General features: G+C 39.1%; 1 protein-coding gene across 1 annotated transcript in view; it reads right to left on the reverse strand.

Moving 5' to 3' along the window:
• Positions 1-23,681, reverse strand: part of LOC126236005 (zinc finger and SCAN domain-containing protein 2-like) — a 205,314-nt gene that overhangs the window by 123,542 nt on the left and 58,091 nt on the right. Inside the window, exon 7 of the mRNA XM_049945014.1 lies at positions 16,107-16,277. Within this exon, the coding sequence (XP_049800971.1) occupies positions 16,107-16,277 (171 nt within the window). The remainder of the gene's footprint in view (positions 1-16,106; positions 16,278-23,681) is intronic.

Below are 23,681 nucleotides of genomic sequence, written 5' to 3' on the forward strand. Positions count from 1 at the left end.
GAGAAGGAAAATTGCCACTCACCATATAGCAGAGATGCTGAGCCGCACATAGGCACAACAAAAACACATTGGCCTTCGTCGACCACACACACACACACACACACACAGACTACTGTAGTCTCAGGCAACTGGTGAGTTGCATTTGTGTATGTGTGTGTGTGTGCGCGCGCGCACACGCGTATGTGTGTCTATTGTTGACGAATTTGTGAAAGTCTTTTTGTTGTGCCTATCTGCGACAACGCATCTCCGCTATATGGTGAGTAGCAACTTTCCTTTTCATAATATTGTTACATTCCAACCTGGATTTTCCATTGTACATATATTGTAACAATTTTAATTAATTTTACCATTAAAAGAAGTTGATGACTTCATATATCTTGAAAGTACAACAAACTGAAGAAACAATTAGGAAGTCTATGAGAGAGGGGTGCAAACAGTATTATTTCTGAGAAGTGTTAGGAGCTTGGTGTGGACGTCCCATATAAGATCATGGAAATTACGTACCTAATTTACTATGTGCCTGTCTGACCCACGTTTCTGAAACCTGGACAATGAAGAAATGGGGTTTAAGCAAGATAAAGGCATGTGAAATGAAATTGCACCCACAAGAGAGGCAGTAACAAGGATGGGAAGAATAAGAAATGAAGAGATCAAGGATATGGTAAAGGACATACCTTTACAGGTGCGAACAGAATCAGAAAGGCTTAAGTGAAATGCGCGAACTGAGGCTTCAAGGCAGAAGATCAATGTATATTTGGCTTAAGAGGAGTGGTGGAGAGGAAATGATTGGTATAAACTGATGTCCATGTGGCTTCTCCTGCTGCTGCTGCTGGTGGATACAGAAAATGGAAGGGCTAATGTTCAAAACATACCTGGCAAGCAGCTGGAAACTCTCCTTGATAGTGCTGTTTACTCAAAACTGTTCTCCATTAGCTTTCACTTCTAACAGCAGCAAATCATATTATACATAAAAAAACTGATCATGAATTGATGCTTTTCAATCAGTTGGGTGATACCCAGATTTATACTTCTAAACATATCGGAGAAATGATAGAGGCCAATGGTTACAGCAATTTCTTTCATGTTTCAACTATCAGATGAAACTTCCACATAAGGCAAATTAATAAAAACCTCAACTCATACAAATCTGTTTATCAGAGACAGAGTGCGCAATGGTAGTAGCAGCCTTGGTTGAAGTAACGCATGCCAGAGGGATTATACAACCCCCCCCTCCCCCCCTCAAATCTTGCTCCTCTGCCAGAGCAGAAGGTGGAGAATGGGGGCTATTGGTCTGCTGAAACTCACACTTCTTTCCTGCTAAGTCTAATTAGGTGGACTACAAAGAGATGAATATACCCAACTCACTGCACAGCACCACAGTTCGAGCTGCCACAACAAAATTTTTATTGCGTAATGACCTTATTGTTCAATTTCCATCTTAAAGTGTATAGAGTAATAACATTTATTTTTGTGCCATACACTTTTACATTTATTTATCATCACCTCTTATTGCTGCCTGGAACACATTTGCATGACATTGGATATAATGTGTTCTACGTTAAAATGTGCTTTCAGTTCTCTTAAAGAAAAACTAAAGTAGTTTTAATCTAAAAATATCTAGCATCAATGTTGAAAAAACAATTTTTCTCATTAGACATATTTCAAGGCACACTGCTTCCTAACAGACAGAAGCATACACTGCAGAGCATTGCACTGAGGTTGCAAAACAACGTATTTCTAACACTGTCCATTTAAGAACCCGAGGTAGCAGTTGTTACAGTAACTGTTATAAATATTTTAGCATGCAATCACTAACAATTAGGAACACAATCAACGACAACGCATTTTGTGAGTCAAGCTCGCATCATCTGGCTGTCTAAATTAATCCTACATAAAATGCATTTCAAAAGCACTCAAGGTCAAAATATAAAACCAAATTTATTCAGACATGAAGTTCTTGTCTTAGTTTAAAAATGGTAAAACCAGATTCCCTGCTCCACTTATCCTCCAAAGCGTTGTTTCCACAAAGCAGTAAACACTGGTCACATCAGCTGCCTCTCCATGCACCACTAGTTCGTTAACGTTTTCAGGTCTGACAGACTGCACTGGGCCATCAGCCATTCCGTAACATTGCAAAGATGTGTTAAGGGCATGGAGGGACACCATATCAATGGTTATCTGTGGCAGAAGGCATTATCATTCTTGCCAGTGTGTATATTAAGTATATTATCATCATCAAACTTAAGTAGGTGAATTGCTATGTCAGGTTCCTCCAGCAGGTCGAGTTTCCTTCCTTTGATAAACGGTGCAGAGAATCTGTTGTCGCCATTTTTAAAGTAAGAAAAGGACTTCATGTCCAAAAATTTTTATTTGTTTTTATATTTTTACCTTGAGTGTTTCTGAAGTGCATTTTATGTAGGATTAATTCAGACACCCAGAAAGTAGGAACTTGACCCTGAAACTTGTTACTGTGGATTGTGTCCCTAATATTAGTGGCTGAATGCTAAAATATTTATAAAGAAAATAAAATAATTTTAACAGCAATGCAATAAAGGTCACATAAATGTCTCTGATGAATACATATTACTGTTCCAACCATCAGTTTAACAAAATGCAATTCAAGTTGAAACTAATTAGTTGATGATCAAAGCACCACGTCTTGAAAGAACGGCATTAAAAACAGTGCTGGTGTGGTAACAGATTATATAAAGACTTATACAACAATCTTCCAAGTTCTGACAATTACAGTAACAAAGGAGAGATTGTAATGTGATTGCACACTTTCTCGGCATTTTCTAATTATGAAATCTTCCTGGCTGATCAGTCGAGTGGGGGCATCATCTTGTCGCAGCATTTCCACGAGTTCCGTACCTGTCACATTCAGGCAAAGTGATCAGTATGAAACTCACTGAAATGTTGCAACAAGACAATGCCACTACTTGGATGATCACACAAGGTTTTATCACTGAAACACACCAAGAAAGCAGACAATCACATACACCACTCCACTATGGGCAGGGTATCTAGCACACCTACAAGAAGATATCAGTTAACTTTTCGCTGTGAACTGTATTTTCTGCTGAACATAAGTTCGCATCTGTATAAGTCTGGTCTTAACAGAATGATTAAATGTTGAAGATACGCACATCATGGTTTTAATGTGATCATTACTGTAAGTGTGCCAAATGAGATAGTAATTATTAACCTTACATACATACAAAAAATCAAAACAATTACAACACACAAAAGCAATGTCCCAAATCAGCCAAAAGTCAGAGTATGCCTTGAACAATGAACAAGCAATAAAAGGTTATGACTAAATACATAAAAAAAAACTTCTACACTGAAATGAGTATTTTACAATGTCTCTTGCTTCCAAACATATCATCTAATTGCTGCTCTCTCATTGGCTGTGTAGAACCAGCAGCGGACACACCCCCTACATTGAGCGTCGACAACATTACTGCAAGAAACATGCAAGTACATCACTAGCTCCAGTATGGACTTTTAGCAGCTCCTGCAAAAATGTGTGTTACTGTTGAGTATTTGTCCAATTTTAAAGTCAATTTGATTCCAAGTATAAATGGACTCAGACAGAATGCAGTTTAAATGTGGATACTCTTAAAAAGCCAAAGTACGCAGTGTAGATTCCCATGGTTGGCAGCATGGTTGCTCGCTCCCCAATCACCTCCCCGCACTCATCTACTTCTCAGCCTAGCTGGCTGGTATCACTGTTACCCCTCCACACCTACTGTTAAGTGCTGTGCTTGAGCAAATGTGAAACATGGACTGCTATATCTTCCAGGGTGCAAGTCACATGTAACAACAGCAACTAATATATAAAAAAAAAGGCCCGTAATCATGATTCAGTCCCATTCTCAAACTTTCACTTGTCCGACAACCTACTGGTGTCTGTTGGTACTACCTCCACAGTGAATCTTTACGCCATAATTTATTCTTGGAGTTACAACTGAAGTCAGTTTAATGTGATTTGTTTCGTATGTTAGACCTTTAATTCTGGATTAATTTTCTCTCTCATTTCATGGGATTTTCTTGCTCTAAAGCTGACAATGTTTTCCCCCAGTATTCTCAGATAAGAGAGTGACTGAATTTCTCATTGGCAACCTACCTGGTAAACCATTACAGTTTTCCACAAGCAAATAAAATATTGACTTGGGCCGAGACTCAAGTAATGAATTTTGAAGAAAAATATTTTCGCATTTGGACGTTACCGTTACTTAAAAAGCAGCTTAACTTTATGTACAGGGTATCTTTTATTGCAAACCATAGCTGATGTATGTAAGTTGATAGAATTTAATGCTATTTCCTGTTGTGTTGCACAAAACTGTCAATTTTCAAGCAGGGCATTAGATTGTTGTAATGGATAATTCAATAGTTTTATGACTATTCCATGCACTAGTGCCACAAATCAAGTGTCACATGATTGTTCAAGCAAAGTCGATACTGTATCGAGTGCAGGACCGCCTCGGTGTATCAGGAAGCCTCAAGCCTATTGAGACACAAGTAATGTTTGATAAGTCTTACTCTTCTGAATACTTCAAAACAAACTCATCTCATAATCAGATAAATATGGTATAAGACAACTTTTCATATATGACTGGAAATGTCAGCGTTACACCTTGTTCACTCATTAAAAAAATCCAAGTGCAAATAATGTAATTGCAGAGTGCCTCAAAGACATACAATAACAACTTATAAGTGTGTCACAAATGAATGGATACCTGACAGAAAGTGACAGTATATCCCGGTGATGACAAAGGATGCATGTTCTGCTTATAAACAGAATTTAAAATACACAAATGGTTTTGTTATAGTGGGACATTTCAACTCATATGGCGTACACTGCTGTGTCAGTGATGCATGTGTTGAACTGTGGACAGAAGCAATGTATTAATGAAAGGGTAGCGGAATACACAATATGACGACAGCACAGAATGATCAGCAGGACTGGTGGCAGAAGACAACTTGTCATACAGTGATGGCCACATACATATGTGTTACGACATTGCTGCAGTGACTGTAACTGCTTATCACCACTGTTTAGTAACATAGCAGAAAATCAACAAGTGTGATGGTCTGGAGCACCACTGGAATCAACTTGTTATGTAAAAAATTGCATAATGAGAAGAATGTGGAAGGCACAACCACATCAGGAAGATTTTAAAGCCTGAGGTACTGCACCGCCTCCACAAAACCATGTCACATTTCACCACTATAATATCTGACGACATCTAGCTAGGAATTTGCAAGGTGCTGCACATTCACCTGATGTATCACCAATCTAATACATCTGGACTGTGGTTGGTTGACAAATTGTTCATCATATTCCTCTAAACAGGCGAGGAGACACTCCAGGAACATGTATAGCCATTTATGACTCTGTATCATGACATTTAAGAAGCTTTGGTTGCAACCCATGAGGGTTTCAGCCCAAACCAAATTATTACAAACATTTTTGGAAACACAATTGTTTGTGTATTATCACATACTTATCCTGTGGTATGAGGTTATTTTTGTCACACGTATCATTCTTGATTTAGACGTTTTTACAAATGTCAGTGTAAACGAAACTATGCATATCGAAGCCACCATTCAAAATCATTAAGCTTTTGGGTTTTTTCTCCATTAGTCAAAATAATAGTGCACAATTTGAAAACTCTATGCAGATGCTATTGTATAAACAGAAAACAGGAAAGAGACATTAAATTGGGAGCTTCTGTATCACTGCAGCATGAAAGCCATACAGTGAAACACAGTAGTTCAATTATAAGAAATATGATTACCTCAATCTGATAGCACCAGCAATAGGTAACCTTATGATTCCCCAAAATCTTGCTTTATTTGTCAGATAGAAAATGGAAACAGCATAAAAAATGTGCATGAATCATATAAGTGAATCAAAAGTAGACATATTTGTCTTCAGAAAGTTTCTGCAATCATTATTTATCCAAATTCAGTCTCCAGATGGCTTTCTGTTATTTCCATACGACAGGTTTCAGACCAGCTGCCCATCTTCAGATCAATTGTTACAGTAGAGAGTAATCTGTCGAACACAGAACGGAAAGTTCAGTGTCATAAACCATGACAGTGAACTTTCAGTTCCGTATTTGACAGGTTACACTTAAACTGTAACAAATGATATGAAGATGGGTAGCTGGCCTGAAACAGGTCATATGGTAATACACAAAAATGATACAGATACTGAATTTGGGCAGTTTTGTATAAGTAAATGCTTAAGCTTTACATGTGAAAGGATACAGGGTTAGTCATAAGTACCTCCACAATTTTAAAAGACAACTACAGAAATACTAAATTGCATACTGAAAAATGACACATATCAGTGGGCAGAGCATCTAACAAAGACCTGATCTGTAATGCATGCAAGGGAATAGTTGCAGGGGGGTACTACTGCGGGATGGAAGAGTAATGACACATCAACAAGTCATTCACTCTGTATTGTCACATTAAATTAGTTCACACCTGCAGATAGGCAGCCCAATGAACACATTTTCAAAGCAAGTTACTATTACCATTTTTTTCCTGGGCAGTGGCAGCAGTGACTTCAATGAAATGCACATACGGGCTCTTCTGCCCTTATTGACATTTGCTGTGTCACAAACTGTGCACATACTAAGCACCTGTAATGAGAGTTTAAAAAGTTGGAGAGATGCTCAGTCCACAAATGTGTGTCTATTTTCTGTACAGCTTGTACATTTCATGCAGTCGGCTTATAGAATCACAAAGGTGCTTATGAATAACCCTGTACTTTGCATGCCACTTCAGAAAGAATATTTTCGGTAAAAAATTATTATTATACACAAATCTTATATTGCTGCTGACAAATCTAAATATTTTTTGCAGACAAATCAAATGTACTACACATATGCATAATGAAAGGCTAATAAATTTGAGGCAAATATCAAAACAGAGGATGTAGAGATATACAAACATCAATAACTGGCAACTGACTTGTCCTAGACTATTTAGGTAAAAAGAAAGCTTATATTATACATAGTTAAACATCAAAAAAGAAAGAATACATTAAACATAATCTTATAACAATACAAGATGTCTCTACATTCCAAATACACACACTGAGGGCTTGTCTTGGAAATCAAATATGTAATATTTTGAATATACATGAATGTCTGAAAACACATTACTTCCCTTTTAAGAATGACTCAGCAAAGATAATTCTGCTGAATGGTAAGCAAACTGGAAATATGCTGCATAAAAGCAACACGAGATGCGGCAGTTGTGGCTGTACTTGCACACTGATGAGCCAAACTACTGGGACCACTGCCCACCACACAAGTTAATGCTGCCTGGTGGCGCTGTGGGCATATGACATGGTAAGGAAAGTACATATATTGAACAGTGATGAATGGAAGAAGCATTCTAGCAACAATGTGGGCCACAAGTGGAGAAATCCACTGCCATAAGCGATTTTATCAAAGTATAGGTTGTTATGGGCCAGCACCTGGGAATGAGCATCTCCGAAACAGTGAAACTGGTTGCCAGTTTGTGCGCAGCTGCCATGAACAACTATGGAAAGTGGGTAAAGGGCAATGAACCTATGAATAAGTGAAAAGGTGCTGGACCTCCATTCCATATCACAGAACATGGAAAGTTTTTCCGAGCACATTGTTGGACGTGGGACAACTGACATCGTCAATTACAATTGCAGTGGGCACATGATCATTGAGAACGGGTGGCAGGGACAAAGAATCCAGTGAAATTTTTTTAAGTGCCTTATCTGAAAACTACCTTGAGCAGTTAAACAGTGAACCGACTCGTGGCGATAACATATTAGACCTTCTGGTGACAAACAGACCCAAACTATTTGGAACAGTTAACGCAGAACAGGGAATCAGGGATTATAAAGTGGTTACTGCATTGACGATTTCAGCCGTAAACAGAAATATTAAAAAAGGTAGGAAGATTTTTCTGTTTAGCAAAAGTGACAAAAAGCAGATTTCAGAGCACTTGACGGCTCAACACAGAAGTTTTGTCTCAAGTACAGATAGTGCTGAGGATCAGTGGACAAAGTTCAAAACCATCGTACAATATGTGTTAGATGAGTATGTGTCAAGCAAGATCGTAAGAGATGGAAAAGAACCACCGTGGTACAACAACCGAGTTAGAAAACTGCTGCGGAAGCGAAGGGAACTTCACAGCAAACATAAACATAGCCAAAGCCTTGCAGACAAACAAAAATTACGTGGAGCGAAATGTAGTGTGAGGAGGGCTATGCGAGAGGCGTTCAATGAATTTGAAAGTAAAGTTCTATGTATCAACTTGCCAAAAAATCCTAAGAAATTTTGGTCTTATGTCAAAGCAGTAGGTGGATCAAAACAAAAATGTACAGACACTCTGTGACCAAAATGGTAATGAAACAGAAGATGACAGACTAAAGGCTGAAATATGAAATGTCTTTTTCCAAAGCTGTTTCACAGAGGAAGACTGCACTGTAGTTCCTTCTCTAGAGTGTCGCACAGATGACAAAATGGTAGATATCGTAATAGACAACAGAGGGATAGAGAAACAAAATCGATCAAAAGAGGAAAGGCTGCTGGACCTGATGGGATACCAGTACCATTTTACACAGAGTACTCAAAGGAACTTGCCCCCCTTCTTGCAGCGGTGTACCGTAGGTCTCTAGAAGAGCGTAGCATTCCAGAGGATTGGAAAAGGGCACAGGTCATACCCGTTTTCAAGAAGGAACTTCGAACAGATGTGCAGACCTATAGACCTATATCTCTAACGTCAATCAGTTGTACAATTTTGGAACACGTATTATGTTTGAGTATAATGACTTTTCTGGAGACTAGAAATCTACTCTGTAGGAATCAGCATGGGTTTCGAAAAAGACGGTCGTGTGAAACCCAGCTCGTGCTATTCGTCCACGAGACTCAGAGGGCCATAGACATGGGTTCACAGGTAGATGCCATGTTTCTTGACTTCCATAAGGCGTTCGATACAGTTCCCCCCAGTCGTCTGATGAACTAAGTAAGAGCATATGGACTATCAGACCAATTGTGTGATTGGATTGAAGAGTTCCTAGATAACAGAACGCAGCATGTTATTCTCAATGGAGAGAAGTCTTCCGAAGTAAGAGTGATTTCAGGTGTGCCACAGGAGAGTGTCATAGGACCGTTGCTATTCACAGTATACATAAATGACCTTGTGGATGACATCGGAAGTTCACTGAGGCTTTTTGCGGATGATGCTGTGGTATATCGAGAGGTTGTAACAATGGAAAATTGTACTGAAATGCAGGAGGATCTGCAGCGAATTGATGCATGGTGCAGGGAATGGCAATTGAATCTCAATGTAGACAAGTGTAAATGAAGTTGATCGTCGATAAAGCAGATGCCAGACTGAGATTCATTGGAAGAATCCTAAGGAAACGCAATCCGAAAACAAAGGAAGTAGGTTACAGTACGCTTGTTCGCCCACTGCTTGAATACTGCTCAGCAGTGTGGGATACGTACCAGATAGGGTTGATAGAAGAGATAGAGAAGATCCAACCGAGAGCAGCGTGCTTCGTTACAGGATCATTCAGTAATCGCGAAAGCGTTACGGAGATGACAGATGAACTCCAGTGGAAGACTTTGCAGGAGAGACGCTCAGCAACTCGGTACGGGCTTTTCTTGAAGTTTCGAGAACATACCTTCACCGAGGAGTCAAGCAGTATATTGCTCCCTCCTACATATATCTCGCGAAGAGACCATGTGGATAAAATCAGAGAGATTAGAGCCCACACAGAGGCATCCGACAATCCTTCTTTCCACGAACAATACGAGACTGGAATAGAAGAGAGAACCGATAGAGGTACTCAAGGTACCCTCTGCCACACACCGTCAGATGGCTTGCGGAGTATGGATGTAGATGTAGATGTAGATGTAGAATGAATTGTGGGTCAATGGAAACGAAGCCTGCTCAGATTAATTGCATTTCTGTTTACAACAGGCCAATAATCATGTCTGATATATCACCACCCAGGTGAGTGGCTGCTCAAAACATGAACTGCCACATGGATGTAGTATTATGCTATGGGGGACATTCATCTGGGCTTCCATGGGGCCTTCGGTAGTAATTAAAGGCATCTTGGCAGCTGTGGATTATGTGAACATTATTGCAAACCAACTTTCCCTTCACACTTGCTAATATCCCCAACAGTGATGTCATCTTCCAGCAGGATAACTTCCTGTGTCACAAGGCCAGAATCCTGCTACAGCAGTTTGTGGAACATGATAATGAACTGATGATGTCTTGGCCAAAAATTCACCTGATCTGAACCAGATAGAATACATTTGTGACCACATCGAGCACCAACTCTGCATTTAGCAACCACTTGCATTACCTGTGCACAGACATCTGGAGTGACATATCTCCAGAAACAAACCAAGGACTCGTCGAATACGAGCCACACAGAATCACTGTTTTATTGTGTTCCAAATGTGGATCAACATGTTATTAAGCAGGTGGTCACACTATTTTGGTTCATAAGTGTATGACAATTTTGTCCCGAATGTTATGAGGAGGATATATTGCTACTCATCATAAAGATTCATTTCGCATTATGTTGCAGACAGGCACAATGAAAAGACTTTTACACATTGAGCTTTTGGCCAAACACTTCTTCAGAAAAGAAAAGAAAACACATACATTTTAAAACAAGCAAGAGAATCTTACACACACATGAATGCTCTGGCTAGAATGCAACTCTGTCGCATAGAACAAAACCAGCAATCTGGAGTGGGGAGGGGAAGGGGGAGGGATAACAGGGTATGATTGTGGGGACAGAAGTCAGTGCTACCAGGAGGAGCTTGCAGGGACTAGATGGTGGAAGGCTGTGGAGGATGGACCAGGGTGAGCGGAAAAGGAGAGAGGCAGAGAAGGGGAAAATATCAATTGGTGCCACAGCACAACATGGTGCGTGATGAGGGTTAGAGAATGTGAAATGGGAGGACCTGATAGGACGGAGGGGGTGGAAACTTTTAGGTGGAAGGTGTGGGAGCAGTAGGTTACTGTAGGCTGAGGCCGGGACGATTCTGGGAGTGGAGAAATGAGTTGTAAGACTAACTTACATCTACGCAGTTGGTAGTGGCATTCATCCTGGTGGCCAGCTGGTTAGTAGTCATATCAATATACGAGGAGTGTTCACTAATTAATGCAACACATCTTTCTCTACGTCAATTTTAGGCGGAAAATGCAGAATTTGTTGTGGGATGTCGTGGAACATTCCCACTTCAGCCCCTATAGTTTCATGAAGTTCCACTGTATGAAGCATTCAAAATGGTGTCTGTAACAGAGGTGCATTCCAAGCAGAGAGCTGTTAAAGAGTTTCTTTTGGCAGAAAACCAGAGCACTGCAGATTTTCATATGCACTTGTAGAATGTCTACAGAGACCTGGCAATGAACAAAACTCCAGCGAGTTGTTGGATGAGGTGTCTGTCATCATAGCAACAAGGTTGCGCAAACCCATCCCATCTCTTGCACGCCGGCCAGCCACACACAGCTCTGCCTCCTGAAGTATTGGAAAGTGCGGATGTTCTCATTCAATGTGATTGACGGGTCATAATCAAATACCTCGCTGAATATCTGGATGTCTCTGTTGATAGTGCTGACACACTCCTCCGCCAGTTGGGGTACCAAAGGTGTTTGCCTGCTGGGTTCCTCACCGTCTAACAGAAGACCATAAAGAGCAATGAACATTCATGTGTGTAGAATTACTTGTGCATTGATCGTGACAATTTTTTGTCGATCATCATCATAGGTGACGAAACATGGGTTCACCACTTTGAACTGGAAACAAAACAGCAATCCACCACACAACTTCTCCTCCAAAGAAAAAGTTCAAAAACGCATCCTCAGCCAGTAAAGTTCTGGTGACTGTCTTCTCAGACTTTGAAGGGGTTATTCTGTTTGATGTCCTCCCTCATGCTGCAAGATTGACTCTGAAGTGTACTGTGCTACCCTCAGGAAATTGAAGAAAGAAACTACTTCAGCATGTTCATTGTCAAAAAAATGCAAACAAACTTCTCCTTCTCTACGACAACCCAAGCCTTCACTGAGTCTCTGCACCTGAGAGAAGCTCACAGAACTACACTGCGCTGTTCTTCCTCATCCCTCTATAACCCGGGTTGCGCATCTTCCACCTGTTTGGTCCAATGAGGGATGTACTCTGCGGGAGGCATTATGTGGATGATGGGGAGGTTCCTGATGTAACACGACGCTGGTCTGATGTTGATCACTAAGAGTGCTACCATGCGGGCATAAACACTCTCCCAGTAAGGTGGCATAAGGTCATTGCAGTGAACAGAGATTATGTTGCAAAATCGTGTTTTGTAGATGAAAGAGTGGGGAATAATATGGTATATTGGAATCTTAAACAAAACCAAGCTGCTTTTGGAAAAAAAGTGTTGCATTACTTATTGAATGCCTCTCATAAAAAGCTGTGCAATGATTCCAGCAACCCTGGTATATGACGTGGCTGCTTTCACATGTGATCCAGCCACCGTCAGAGTAATGTAAGTCTATGATAGGACTGGAACAGGATGTTGTGAGTGGGTGGTTCGGGTGTGTGTGGCACCTGGGTCTTCCACAGGGATACAACCCCTGTGGCAATGGGTTCAGATTAGGAGTGGCATTTATGATGTCAAAAACCTACTCTTCTTCTCCCAATCCCTGTAATGGAAACACTTCTTTGTCATCAACCCCTGCTCCCAGAGCCAACCTAATCTCAACACTAAACACTGCCTTCCCATTTCAAACCACGATCCAAATGTGCTCTCCGCCAACCACTCCATGGTCACTTTCAAGGAATTCCTTACCTCCAGCTTGGCCTCGCTACCCTTCCCCAGGTCCCTTCCTAGAAACACCAACCTTTCAGGAAAAAAGAGGGCGGCCATAGACTGCCTTAAAACAGACCCTGAGCTAATCATACCATCCACAGACAAAGGTTCCACCACTGTCATCATGAAATGCAGTGACCACCTGGTGGAATGCTTCTGCCAGTTATCTGACTAATCCATCTATGCCAGAGTGATCCCATCTCAGAAGTCAAACATAACCTCCAATCCCTGATTGGCCTTAGGCCCTTTCAAGAACCTCTCCCTTGAATCAATTTCCCTCATAACTCCTATTACACCCTGCTCATCCACATCCTACATGCTCCCCAAAATCCACAAACCCAACAACCCTAGACACCCCATTATAGCCAGTTATTGTGCTCCCACTGAAAGAATTTCTGCCATCATTGATCAACACCTCTAACCCATTACTTGAAATCTAGCCTCCTATGTCAAAGATACCAACCACTTCATTCACCGACTCTCCACCATCCCCACGCCGTTACCTCCTGGATCCCCACTCACCACTGTCAATGTCACTTCCCATACTTCCATATACACCATCACCACTCATGCCCATGGTCTTACTACTATTGAACATTACTGCTCCCAATGTCCTTCAGATTCCAAACCCATTACCTCATTCCTCATACTCCTTATTAACTTCATCCTAACATGCAACTACTTCACCTTTAAAGGGAAGGTATTCAAACAAATCCATGGCAAAGCCATGGGCACCCACATGGCACCCTACTATCTCCCATGCCAACCTGTTTATGGGCCATCTATAGGAAATCTTCCTAGCCTAAAGGTTTGTTGATAATATCTTCATAATCTGGTCCCAGGGCCAAGAAACCCCATCCTAACTCCTCAAAACCTCAACACCTTCTCTCTCATCTGCTTTACCTGGTCCTCCTCAATCCAGTATGCCACCTTCCTGGACATTGACCTCCTCCTCTGTAATGATTCCATCCACACACCTCTGTCCATATTAAACCCATCAACTACCAACAGTACTTGTATTTTGGCAGCTGCTATCCCTCTCACAACAAAAAATCCCACCCATACAGCCTGGTAACCCAGGGGCGAGAACTCCCTTTCCCAGTGTGTTGAAGGTCACACAAAAGCCTTTACAGACAGGCACTAGCCCTTGGACCTAGTCCACAAACAGATTTCCCAAGCCATATCCCCACATATACCCAATCTTTCCACCATCTCCAAGAACCAGCTACAAAGAAGCGCCCACCTCATCACCCAGTATCACCCCAGACTGGAACAACTTAACCACATCCTTCACCAGGGTTTTGATTATCTATCATCATGCCTTGAAATAAGGGAAATCCTATCCAATATCCCACACAACCTTCCTAAAGTGGTGTTCTGTCACCCACCCAACCTCCACAACATCCTAGTCCATCACTATGCCACTCTGAGTCTCAGCCCCTTGCCACAGTGATCAAATCCCTGTGGAAGACCCAGATACAACACCTCCCCAATCCACCCACCCAGTACTTCCTATTTCAGTCCTGCAGCAGCCTTATAGTATCCTATCAGAGACTGGGCTTCCTGTGAAAGTAGCCATGTCATATATCTGCTTTGCTGCAATCACTGTACAGCTTGTTGGTATGACTACCAACCACTCGTCCACCAGGATAAATGGCCACCGTCGAACTGTGGGCAAGAGCAATGCAGACCACCCTGTGACACAACATGCAGCTGAACATAACATGCTTCATTTCAGCAGATGAAAATTAATCTTACAACAAATTCTCTGCTCCCGCAATAATCCCGGTCTCAACCTATGATAGCTCCCAATTCACATCCCCTCATCCTCACTGTGGTCAGAAGGTAAAATGTGAAACAGTCTTTTGTCCTACCTGTCTGCTACTCAACTTACCATCTATACAGTGAGCAGCAATTTATCCGTTTCATAAAATTATCAATTATCAGAAAACAATTATTCAGTTACCAAATGAAGGAAGCAGATCAAATAGCCAACAAATAATATCACAATTACATCATCATATGCTACATGCACTCCACCTCATATATCAGCACATTAGGATATTAAATAAGGACTGTAATTCCATTTTACCTGTGATAAGGAAATGTATTCCTGGAGATGAAGTGATAAAAAATGTATTCCTGGACATAACACATATTTAAAATTCTAATTATGCACAAGTTCTCAATGTGTGTAATAGGAATTTATGAACAGCCAGAGTATTAAAATTATTTCTCCACCTTGAGCAATTAACAAAAATTATTTTTAACTATCTTGTCTTTTTATTGCATTTCCAGCTGGCAAAATGTAGGAGTGTGTGTGTGTGTGTGTGTGTGTGTGTGTGTGTGTGCGCTCGCGAGCATGTGCATGCACATGTGAATTACGCACACGTCTGAAAGTAATTTGTGGCTTTTTTCCCCCTCCCTATCCAACACATTTAATAGCCAGATTCACATATGGCACATGAAACTAGTTAATGTAAGTGGACAGATAAAAAAAATCTATTCACCAAGAAGTGGCAATAGAACACACATATAAAAAAAAAGGTTTTATGTATGCAAGCTGTTGGAGCCAGTGGCCCCTCTTTCCTGCAGAAGAGTTGAAGGGCAAGGAAGAAGGGTGAAGAAAAAGGACTGGAGAGATTTAAGAAAAGGATTGCAGTTCGGAAAAGTCGGCCAAAATCCCGGGTCAGGGGAGACTTGCCAGAGGGGAGAATGAAACTAGCTGCCTTTTATACAAGTCGACAAGATTCATACGCCACTCCCCCCTTTTTTAATCAAACAAACATTGTTTTTCATATTTAGAAGAAAATAGTCACAGTAAAAACCAACCTCTGCAAGTCACTCTATATGAAATATATGCTGCATTCTACAAATGTGGTTATCGCCAGTTTCGTGACATCTTTAGAATATAAACCCTCTGCTCCTCTACTGCACCATCTGCTCAATTAAATGTCTGTATCTGCCGATGACAAAGAGCACCATTTTGATAAAGTTGTGACAATACAAACATTCGTTCCTCAAATTCCAACAGTAATTACTGTACGTACCTATCATTATCTACCATTCTACAGAAACTATGCTACAGGTCTGAGTGCTAAACAGTCACCAAGTTCATTCAGTAATGCTGCTACTTGTGCATGCTGCAGTATTGTAACATATTTATCAACAATTAGCGACATTGTATAAGCGAGCAAAATTCTTGCACTTTCTACAAAGACTAACCTGGCAATGAACCTGATTTTCTCCACACCTCTCAGTTGTACAGGTTCCCTTGTCCTGTTTCACTTTATTTTCAACACTTATTGAAACAGCAAGCTCTCCATGTGAAGATGGTAGAGATATGGTAGCAACAGTACCTTGCGATGGTGCAATAGGTGTCTGCACGGGAAGAGGCTGTGGATAAAATCATAGCTAATTAAGTTGCTTTATAAAGAAGCAATGAAAATACACAACTGATTCAACAGTAATTCAAATTTCTCTGTACTGTTTATCAGGAAGGTTATTTTATTTCAATAAAGGAGAGTGTGTGTTGTATCAGTTGAACTACTTAACACCAAAGTTGACAGTGAGAAGAAATACTGCAGTTTTGTGAATTATCAGAACTGAGAATAAGGCAAAAGTATATCACACCATGTGGGCACAAAAAAGGAGAGAAACTCAGTTACTTTTAATGAATGTTCCACGATGATGAAAACATTATCCACTTACTTTGTAACAGAGGCAAATATAAAAATAGGAATAACAATGTTCACATATAAAAAATGTGATATACATGAGAAACAGCAATGAACCATTTAACCACATGATTAACAAAATAACTGCATACTGTTTGGGTGATGGTGGTACAAGAAGAGACCTTTACAGGATTTAAAAATTTATGAGCAAAAATTTCCTTGGAATGATGAAACATTTCAAAGAGCGATGTGCAACACAAGTCATGCCTGCAAAGTGTATGCCTGGGCCAAGCAGATGTGTGTGTGCGTCAGGGAAGGGGGGTGGGGGTGCCAGAAGCAGTGGACTACTTCAGTATGACAGTTAACTATCTGTACTGAACAGGCTGACATCTTTGATAAATGGGGTGTGGAAAGACATTTAGAATTTTAGGAGTATGAGCCAAATTCAAGGTTTCTGTTTCATTCCCAATCAAAAGGTCTAGGTTTGAAGCCAGCTCCAGAAACAAATGGCAGGTCCCAATACTAGGAAACTAATGAAAGAAATAATTACAAAATGAAAGCATTACACTTCTACATGATGGATATTAAACTATAACTACACTACACTGCACTACACTACATTTTTACTTACAACTGTAATAATGCAAATCAACATTTCAATAATTAGTTTACAAAGCATGCTAATTCCAAAGTAACGTGCAAGACTCAGTACAGCTCACATAGTAAAAGCTAAAAGTTCTAAGAATAAATAAGAATTAATTACAAAATTTGTTTGTAGTTTCCAAGCTGGACGTATCCAAAGTGAACAGGTTGTGGTACATGTAATAGAGGATTTAACAGACAGTACTGGCTAATCCACCCTTGTGAGCATTCTAACAGAAGTCAGCTTTGTGCATTATCTTCCAGTAAATATGCTGAAAAGTAATGCAATAACAGAAGAAAAATCCCTGTATGCGGTTAATATTTTAAATGTGAGCTGGTGAAGCAAATCTCTACCACTCAATGTCAGGTTTGGAGTAATCTACAATCAGTACTACCCCTTGGATCATTATCATGAATTCTGAAGAAATTTGAGAGCTATCTCAATATTACTTCCATGTCCTATGCTGGCACTTGTTGAAAACATGTAAGAAGGAGAAGCCAGTAATGTAAACTATTTTCTTAAGCTCTTCTTTTACTCCAGCTTTTCCTAATACAATCCACAGTTCAAACATTTATCTACATCTGTTATCTTCAGACCTTCATGTGACTCGTTTGTTTTAACCATGGGAGAAGTTCATGAAAATGCTTAAGTTGAAGTGTAAGATGCTTGTAGATAGCCACCAACTATCTCCCAAAAGTGCTTGCTCTTGATATTTGTCCAAGTGCTTCTTTCTCCAAAGCACTCTGTAACTGTCCTATAGGTGGTGTCCACCTTGTCCAAAGTCCTCCAGTCTTCTAGAGTTTTGCATTTCTTCTCTAGCTAGTCCTGTCACACTTTATTTCTAGACAATGTATATTTTTTTTATGTATCCTTCATTTGTTGCATTTTTACGTTTTCTCTTTTCATCAGTTAAATTCATAAGCTCTTGGGTTATTCAAATATTTCTATTGGGATTGTCTTTTTGCCTCTTTGATTTTCTGCTGGGTAATCCATCTCTCAAAGGTACCCATTCAATTTTTTATTAATTCCCAGTTCCGTCAGCTGTGGGCTAATGCTCCTTTTCAAACTTTCAACCCCCTGTGGTTCCTTCAATTTATTTGGGTCCCACATTCTGAACTTCCTATCTTCCTGTAATTTCTTCAGTTCTTAATCTGCTGTGCCAAATCAATAATGCCGTGTCTGGGTCCACATCAGACATTACACAGACTGGTGCCCCTGTAACTAGTGAAAATGATGCTACCACTCTTCAGGAATCATGTTAGTTTGGCCTCTCCATGATACAACCCCTCCATCCAGGGGAAAATGCTGCTCATATCAGTGGATCCAGTCAGTGTACCTTGGTCAAGTGTACCATCAAACGGGTTGAATTTGGACGGTTTTGTCATTATTTTGATTGTAACTTTCATATATATTGTTAGATTAAATTGATTGTTATGGAAGTGGTAGGGTATATGTGTAACGAATAAAATATCCCAGAATCAGAAAGTGTATGTGTAGGTATATTTATCTGAGGCAGTTAAATAAAGTGTCCGAAGTCACCCCATAGATTGGGGTGATTTTGGCCACATGTTTTTTAAATCTCTGTCCGAAGTTACAGTATATAGAGGGCGAATTCGGACAGTTACTGCCTTTTTTTTTAATTCTACATGCTTTTTATTTGATTTTGGTGACATTTTACACATTTTAAGGGAGTCCTTATTTAATATTTTCACTTAAGCGAATGGAAAGATCTTCTGACTGTCCTTTGAGGAATAAATGCACCCATTCTTCTCCTGACAAGATATTACAAAATTTATTTTCTTTTTGGCTCAATTTATAGAGGTAGCCTTTAACTAAATATATAATATCCAAGTTACTTTAGGTTACAAGGCGCAACACCCAAGGGCAAAATCTGCCAGTGAATGTGTGTTTATTTTAAGTGAGATCAGTTTAAAAGTGCTCAGTAAATAGCTAAAAATGTAATGCTTGAAACATACACCGTATCCAAAAATGCATAAGTCAATATACTATTTTTCTCGGTAAAAAGTATAACAAGCAACAGTTGTCAAAAACTTGGACATTGAAAGTCTGTATAAACTACTAACATAAAATCTGTACTTGAATATAAAGGCTGTCCAAGTTTTCTATTTACTCTCTGATCTGATAACTAGAGACGGGAAAAAAATCTCTTTATTTTATTGCCAAATTCAGTATTATTTTTGGTAAAATTCGATGTTATTTTTTTGCCACATACATTTTTTTGCACATTTGTTGTAATTTTTGCAAACTTTAGTTGTCACTTCTGCCAAATACACTGTACATTTGTCAAGTTTGGTGTTTTTTGTCACATTCAAGGTACTTTTTTGCCACATTCAGTATCTTTTTTGCTGCATTCGATTTTTTTTTTTTTTTGCCAAATTTAGTTTTATTTAATGTCAAATTTTGTGTTTTTAAATCAATTTCAGTATTTTTTTATCAAATTTGATGTTATTTTTCCAAATTCAGTGCCTTTTTTGCTAATGATCGTTTTTTTGCCAAATTCAGTGCTGTTATTTGCCAAATTTCGAGTTTTTTCTAAATTTGGTTTTCTTTAAATTGCATGGTTGTTGCCAAATTCAGTATTGTTTGTGAAATTCGGTATTATTTTTTGGCACATTCTTTTCTGTCAAATTCAGTGTTTTTGCTAAATTTGGTGTTTTAGCCAAATTATATGCTGTTTTCTTGCCAAATTTGGTGTTGTTTTCGACAAAACTGTGTTGTTTCTTTTACAAATACATTTCTTCTTTTTCCAAATTAAATGGTTTTGCCAATTTACACGAGAAATGAAACATCTGAACTAGCATTTTGATATTATACACTAACATCAGCCTTGAGAAATCTGAAGTCAAAATGTTATTTTAACATTCAATAACCACAAGTTAAAACTGTAGTTTTCAGATTTATAACATTTTTATCAGAAAAATTAAAAGTCTTCTGATATTTTGTAAAAATCGACAATTTCATTTTATTTCCCTAAAAGCTGTTATTTTCGTATTTATTTCATGTTATCATTTTTGTGAAATTTTATTGTCCCTACTAACAACTGAATAATACATTTGGGACTTTGATGAAAAGTTTCAAAAACAGAAATAAAAATACTTGAATGAATACAGGTTACAGTATATTGAAAACTTTAGAGAAACTCCCTTCAATTGGAGGGAATAGTGTCATTTACCTCCTGTACACAAAATGGTTGATTCTGAATAACTCTTAAAACAGATGGTGACAAACTCCACATATGGAGGAGTTTGTTAATATGTATAAACAAATCGAGATGGTACATAAAGGTAATAAAGAAGTACCCATAAATTTACTTGTAGAAACAGCAGTTTTCTAAATGAATTACTGCAGTTACTGCATGTCAAGGTTGCTAATCCTTTGAATGTTAAAGGTTTTATACACCAGCAAGAACTCCGTGGCACTTTAGAAAATGGAACTAAACAAGGGGGGGGGGGGGGGGGGGGGGGGGGAACGCATTCTGAAAAGATCTTTGATGTGCAGCAATATGTATGATGCCTATTTTCATACTACAAAAGTATAAATTCGAATTCCATCAAACACATGAAACAGCACTGAAACAGACTGCAATGCCCTGTTGTAAGCCAATCATAGCTCGTCATGTGTTCTCGTCAGCCAATCACAGCAGATATTCAAAGCATTGGACATGCGATGTAATAAGCAAATAGCAACATCGCTGTTAACCCATTACTGGCCATTGTCCCTGTTTTGGGACACACATATTTCACTTATTTCTACGTAAGCAATGGAGCTTTTAGCCTTCATTGTTGCACCTGTAGGGCCAACTAACTGCTACAATGCCTGTAAATGTAAAATAAATAACTTTTTTCTAAGTACTTCACATCAGGAAAATTATAAACTTGCCGATTTTTTGTTCTCGAACTTGGCAGCACTGTATGTTTGCTGGTAGTTCCTGGACGACAATGAGCTGTGATTTAGTTGTGTGGGCGTGTTTGTTATGAACATATGGATGTCCGTGTACGATTAAGTATACTTCAGATTTTTTCAAGTAAGTGCAATACCGATATAATTTATGCATCCCAATAATGAGAGAATGGCATGTTACACTATCATTTATTGCTGATGTGCCCTATTCTTGTATACATGTATTATACAAAGAAGAATTGCATTTTACGTTCTTTATATCTGCTTTTTTTCATATTCTATTCGAATTTTACGATTCCAACAGGATAAAAACATGCTGCGTGGACTTACACTTGAAGAAATTCTAGCAGAACTAGAGAACCATCAAGAGAGTGACGACAAAGATGATGATGTAGAATTGGCGATTATTCCACCCGATGCAGATGTAATAACAGATGAAGAAGACACTGACGAAAATGTACTGAACAATGAGTCTGTTGTACAAGATGTAGCCAGTACTTTAGAGCTCATAACCAGCCAAGATGAAGCTAATGCTACAGTTGTACCTCCAGAAGCCAAAAGAAGGAAAGCATTAGGATATGGAGCAGAAAGTGGTACGTTATCTACAAAAAAATATAAATGTAAGTGGTATAAATGTCAACCAATGTACACAAACACTGGTGAACCAGGGAAGAGCAACAAACATTATGTTGCGGAATGTCTAGCAAATAAGACAGTGCCCCAGGTGTTTGAGGATTTTTTTTTTCTGAAAAACTAATGGATACTATTATTGAACAAAGCGAAATCTATGCTTGCCAACATAACAAAATAAATTTTCTGCTAACCAAAGAAGAACTAAAATCATTTATTGGAATACTACTTCTGAGTGGTTATCATAAGCTTCCCCATGAGAATATGTACTGGGAACAGGCTCCTGATGTCGGTGTTCCTTTAGTCTTCAACTCCATGTCAAGAAATAGGTTTCGGGAAATAAAGAGATTCATTCATCTCAATGACAACTCCAAAGTAGACAGAAACGACAAGATGTACAAACTGAGATTGTTCTTTGAAATGCTGAAAAAGGAGTTTGGTAAATTTGGCGTATCTCATTCAGAACTCTCAACTGATGAAATGATGGTTTGTTATTATGGCAAACATTCAGCTAAAATGTTTCTGAGGGGAAAGCCTATCAAATTTGGTTATAAAATTTGGTGTCTTACAAGTTCCAATGGCTTTCTTTATAATTTTTTGCCATACTGTGGCAAGACTGACAACAAACGGGAGCCTTTAGGTGCAAGGGTAATAAATGAACTAACCAGCATGTTTCCAGAATCAGGGTATCCGAATTATAAGCTTTTCTTTGACAACTTTTTCACCAGTGTTGACACACTGATCACACTCGGAAAGAGTAAAATGAAAGCTACAGGAACAATAAGAGGGATCGAACTAATGCATGTCCTTTGATTGACTCAAAAAGAATGGCAAAAGAAAAGGAACGAGGATTCTATGACTACATGTTTGACAAAGAGAACGAAGTTCTGGTTGTGAAATGGAGTGACAACAAACCAGTATGTGTAGCGACAAATTACAATACTATTACTCCTCTGAGTTCTACTAAAAGATACTCACAGGCAAAGAAAAAGGAAATATCTGTTACAATTCCACATCTCATTAAAGAATACAATGCCCATAGATCTACTGGACAAGCAGATATCACTTTATACGACGAGGATAAGGTCAAAGAAATGGTGCTGGCCATTATGCACACAGATGATAGATATCTGCGTAGTAAACACATGTCGTGCATACCAAATTGCTAACTCTAATGAGAAGCTCTCACTTTTGGATGTCCGACTGAGAATAGTGACTTTTACCTATCAAAGAAAACAGGATCAGTACCAAAACGCAGAGGACCACAAGGAAGCAAACTGATGGGAGGACGAGTGAGCACAGATGTACGACTAGATCCAGGAAATCATTTCATTGTGCCAAGTAAAACACAGAAGAGATGTGCTTACTGCAAGAAAAAAACAACAAAAATTTGTGATAGGTGCAATGTTGGTGTACACGATAAATGTTTAGCTTCATTTCATACTGAATAGACATTCAATAATATTAAAACATTCTTTATTTATTGTTTGTGTTGTTGCTTACAATATTATGCATGGAGAATAAGGTTGTGAATTTGGATAGTGCATTTGGCCAATGTCCCAAAAATGGGACGGTCTGTAGTTTTTGTTCTAATAAACTGAAAATTTTCAAAACAAATTTTTATTCAATTAATCACTCAATGTAACATATTTATGTATAAAAGTTTGCAAAAAATTATCCGATAGAGTTTTGACCCGACAAGACGCCTCCTGAGACGCGGCAAGGTAGGAGTAGGCAAAATGCAACAGGGAATAACAGTATTAATGTGCTAATAGTAAACTGCAGGAGCGTCTATAGAAAGGTCCCAGAACTGCTCTCATTAATAAACGGTCACAATCCACATATAGTACTAGGGACAGAAAGTTGGCTGAAACCAGACGTAAACAGTAATGAAATCCAAAACTCAGATTGGAATGTATACCGCAGAGA

This window comes from Schistocerca nitens, chromosome 2, assembly GCF_023898315.1.
Source record: "Schistocerca nitens isolate TAMUIC-IGC-003100 chromosome 2, iqSchNite1.1, whole genome shotgun sequence".
NCBI classification, from domain to species: domain Eukaryota; kingdom Metazoa; phylum Arthropoda; class Insecta; order Orthoptera; family Acrididae; genus Schistocerca; species Schistocerca nitens.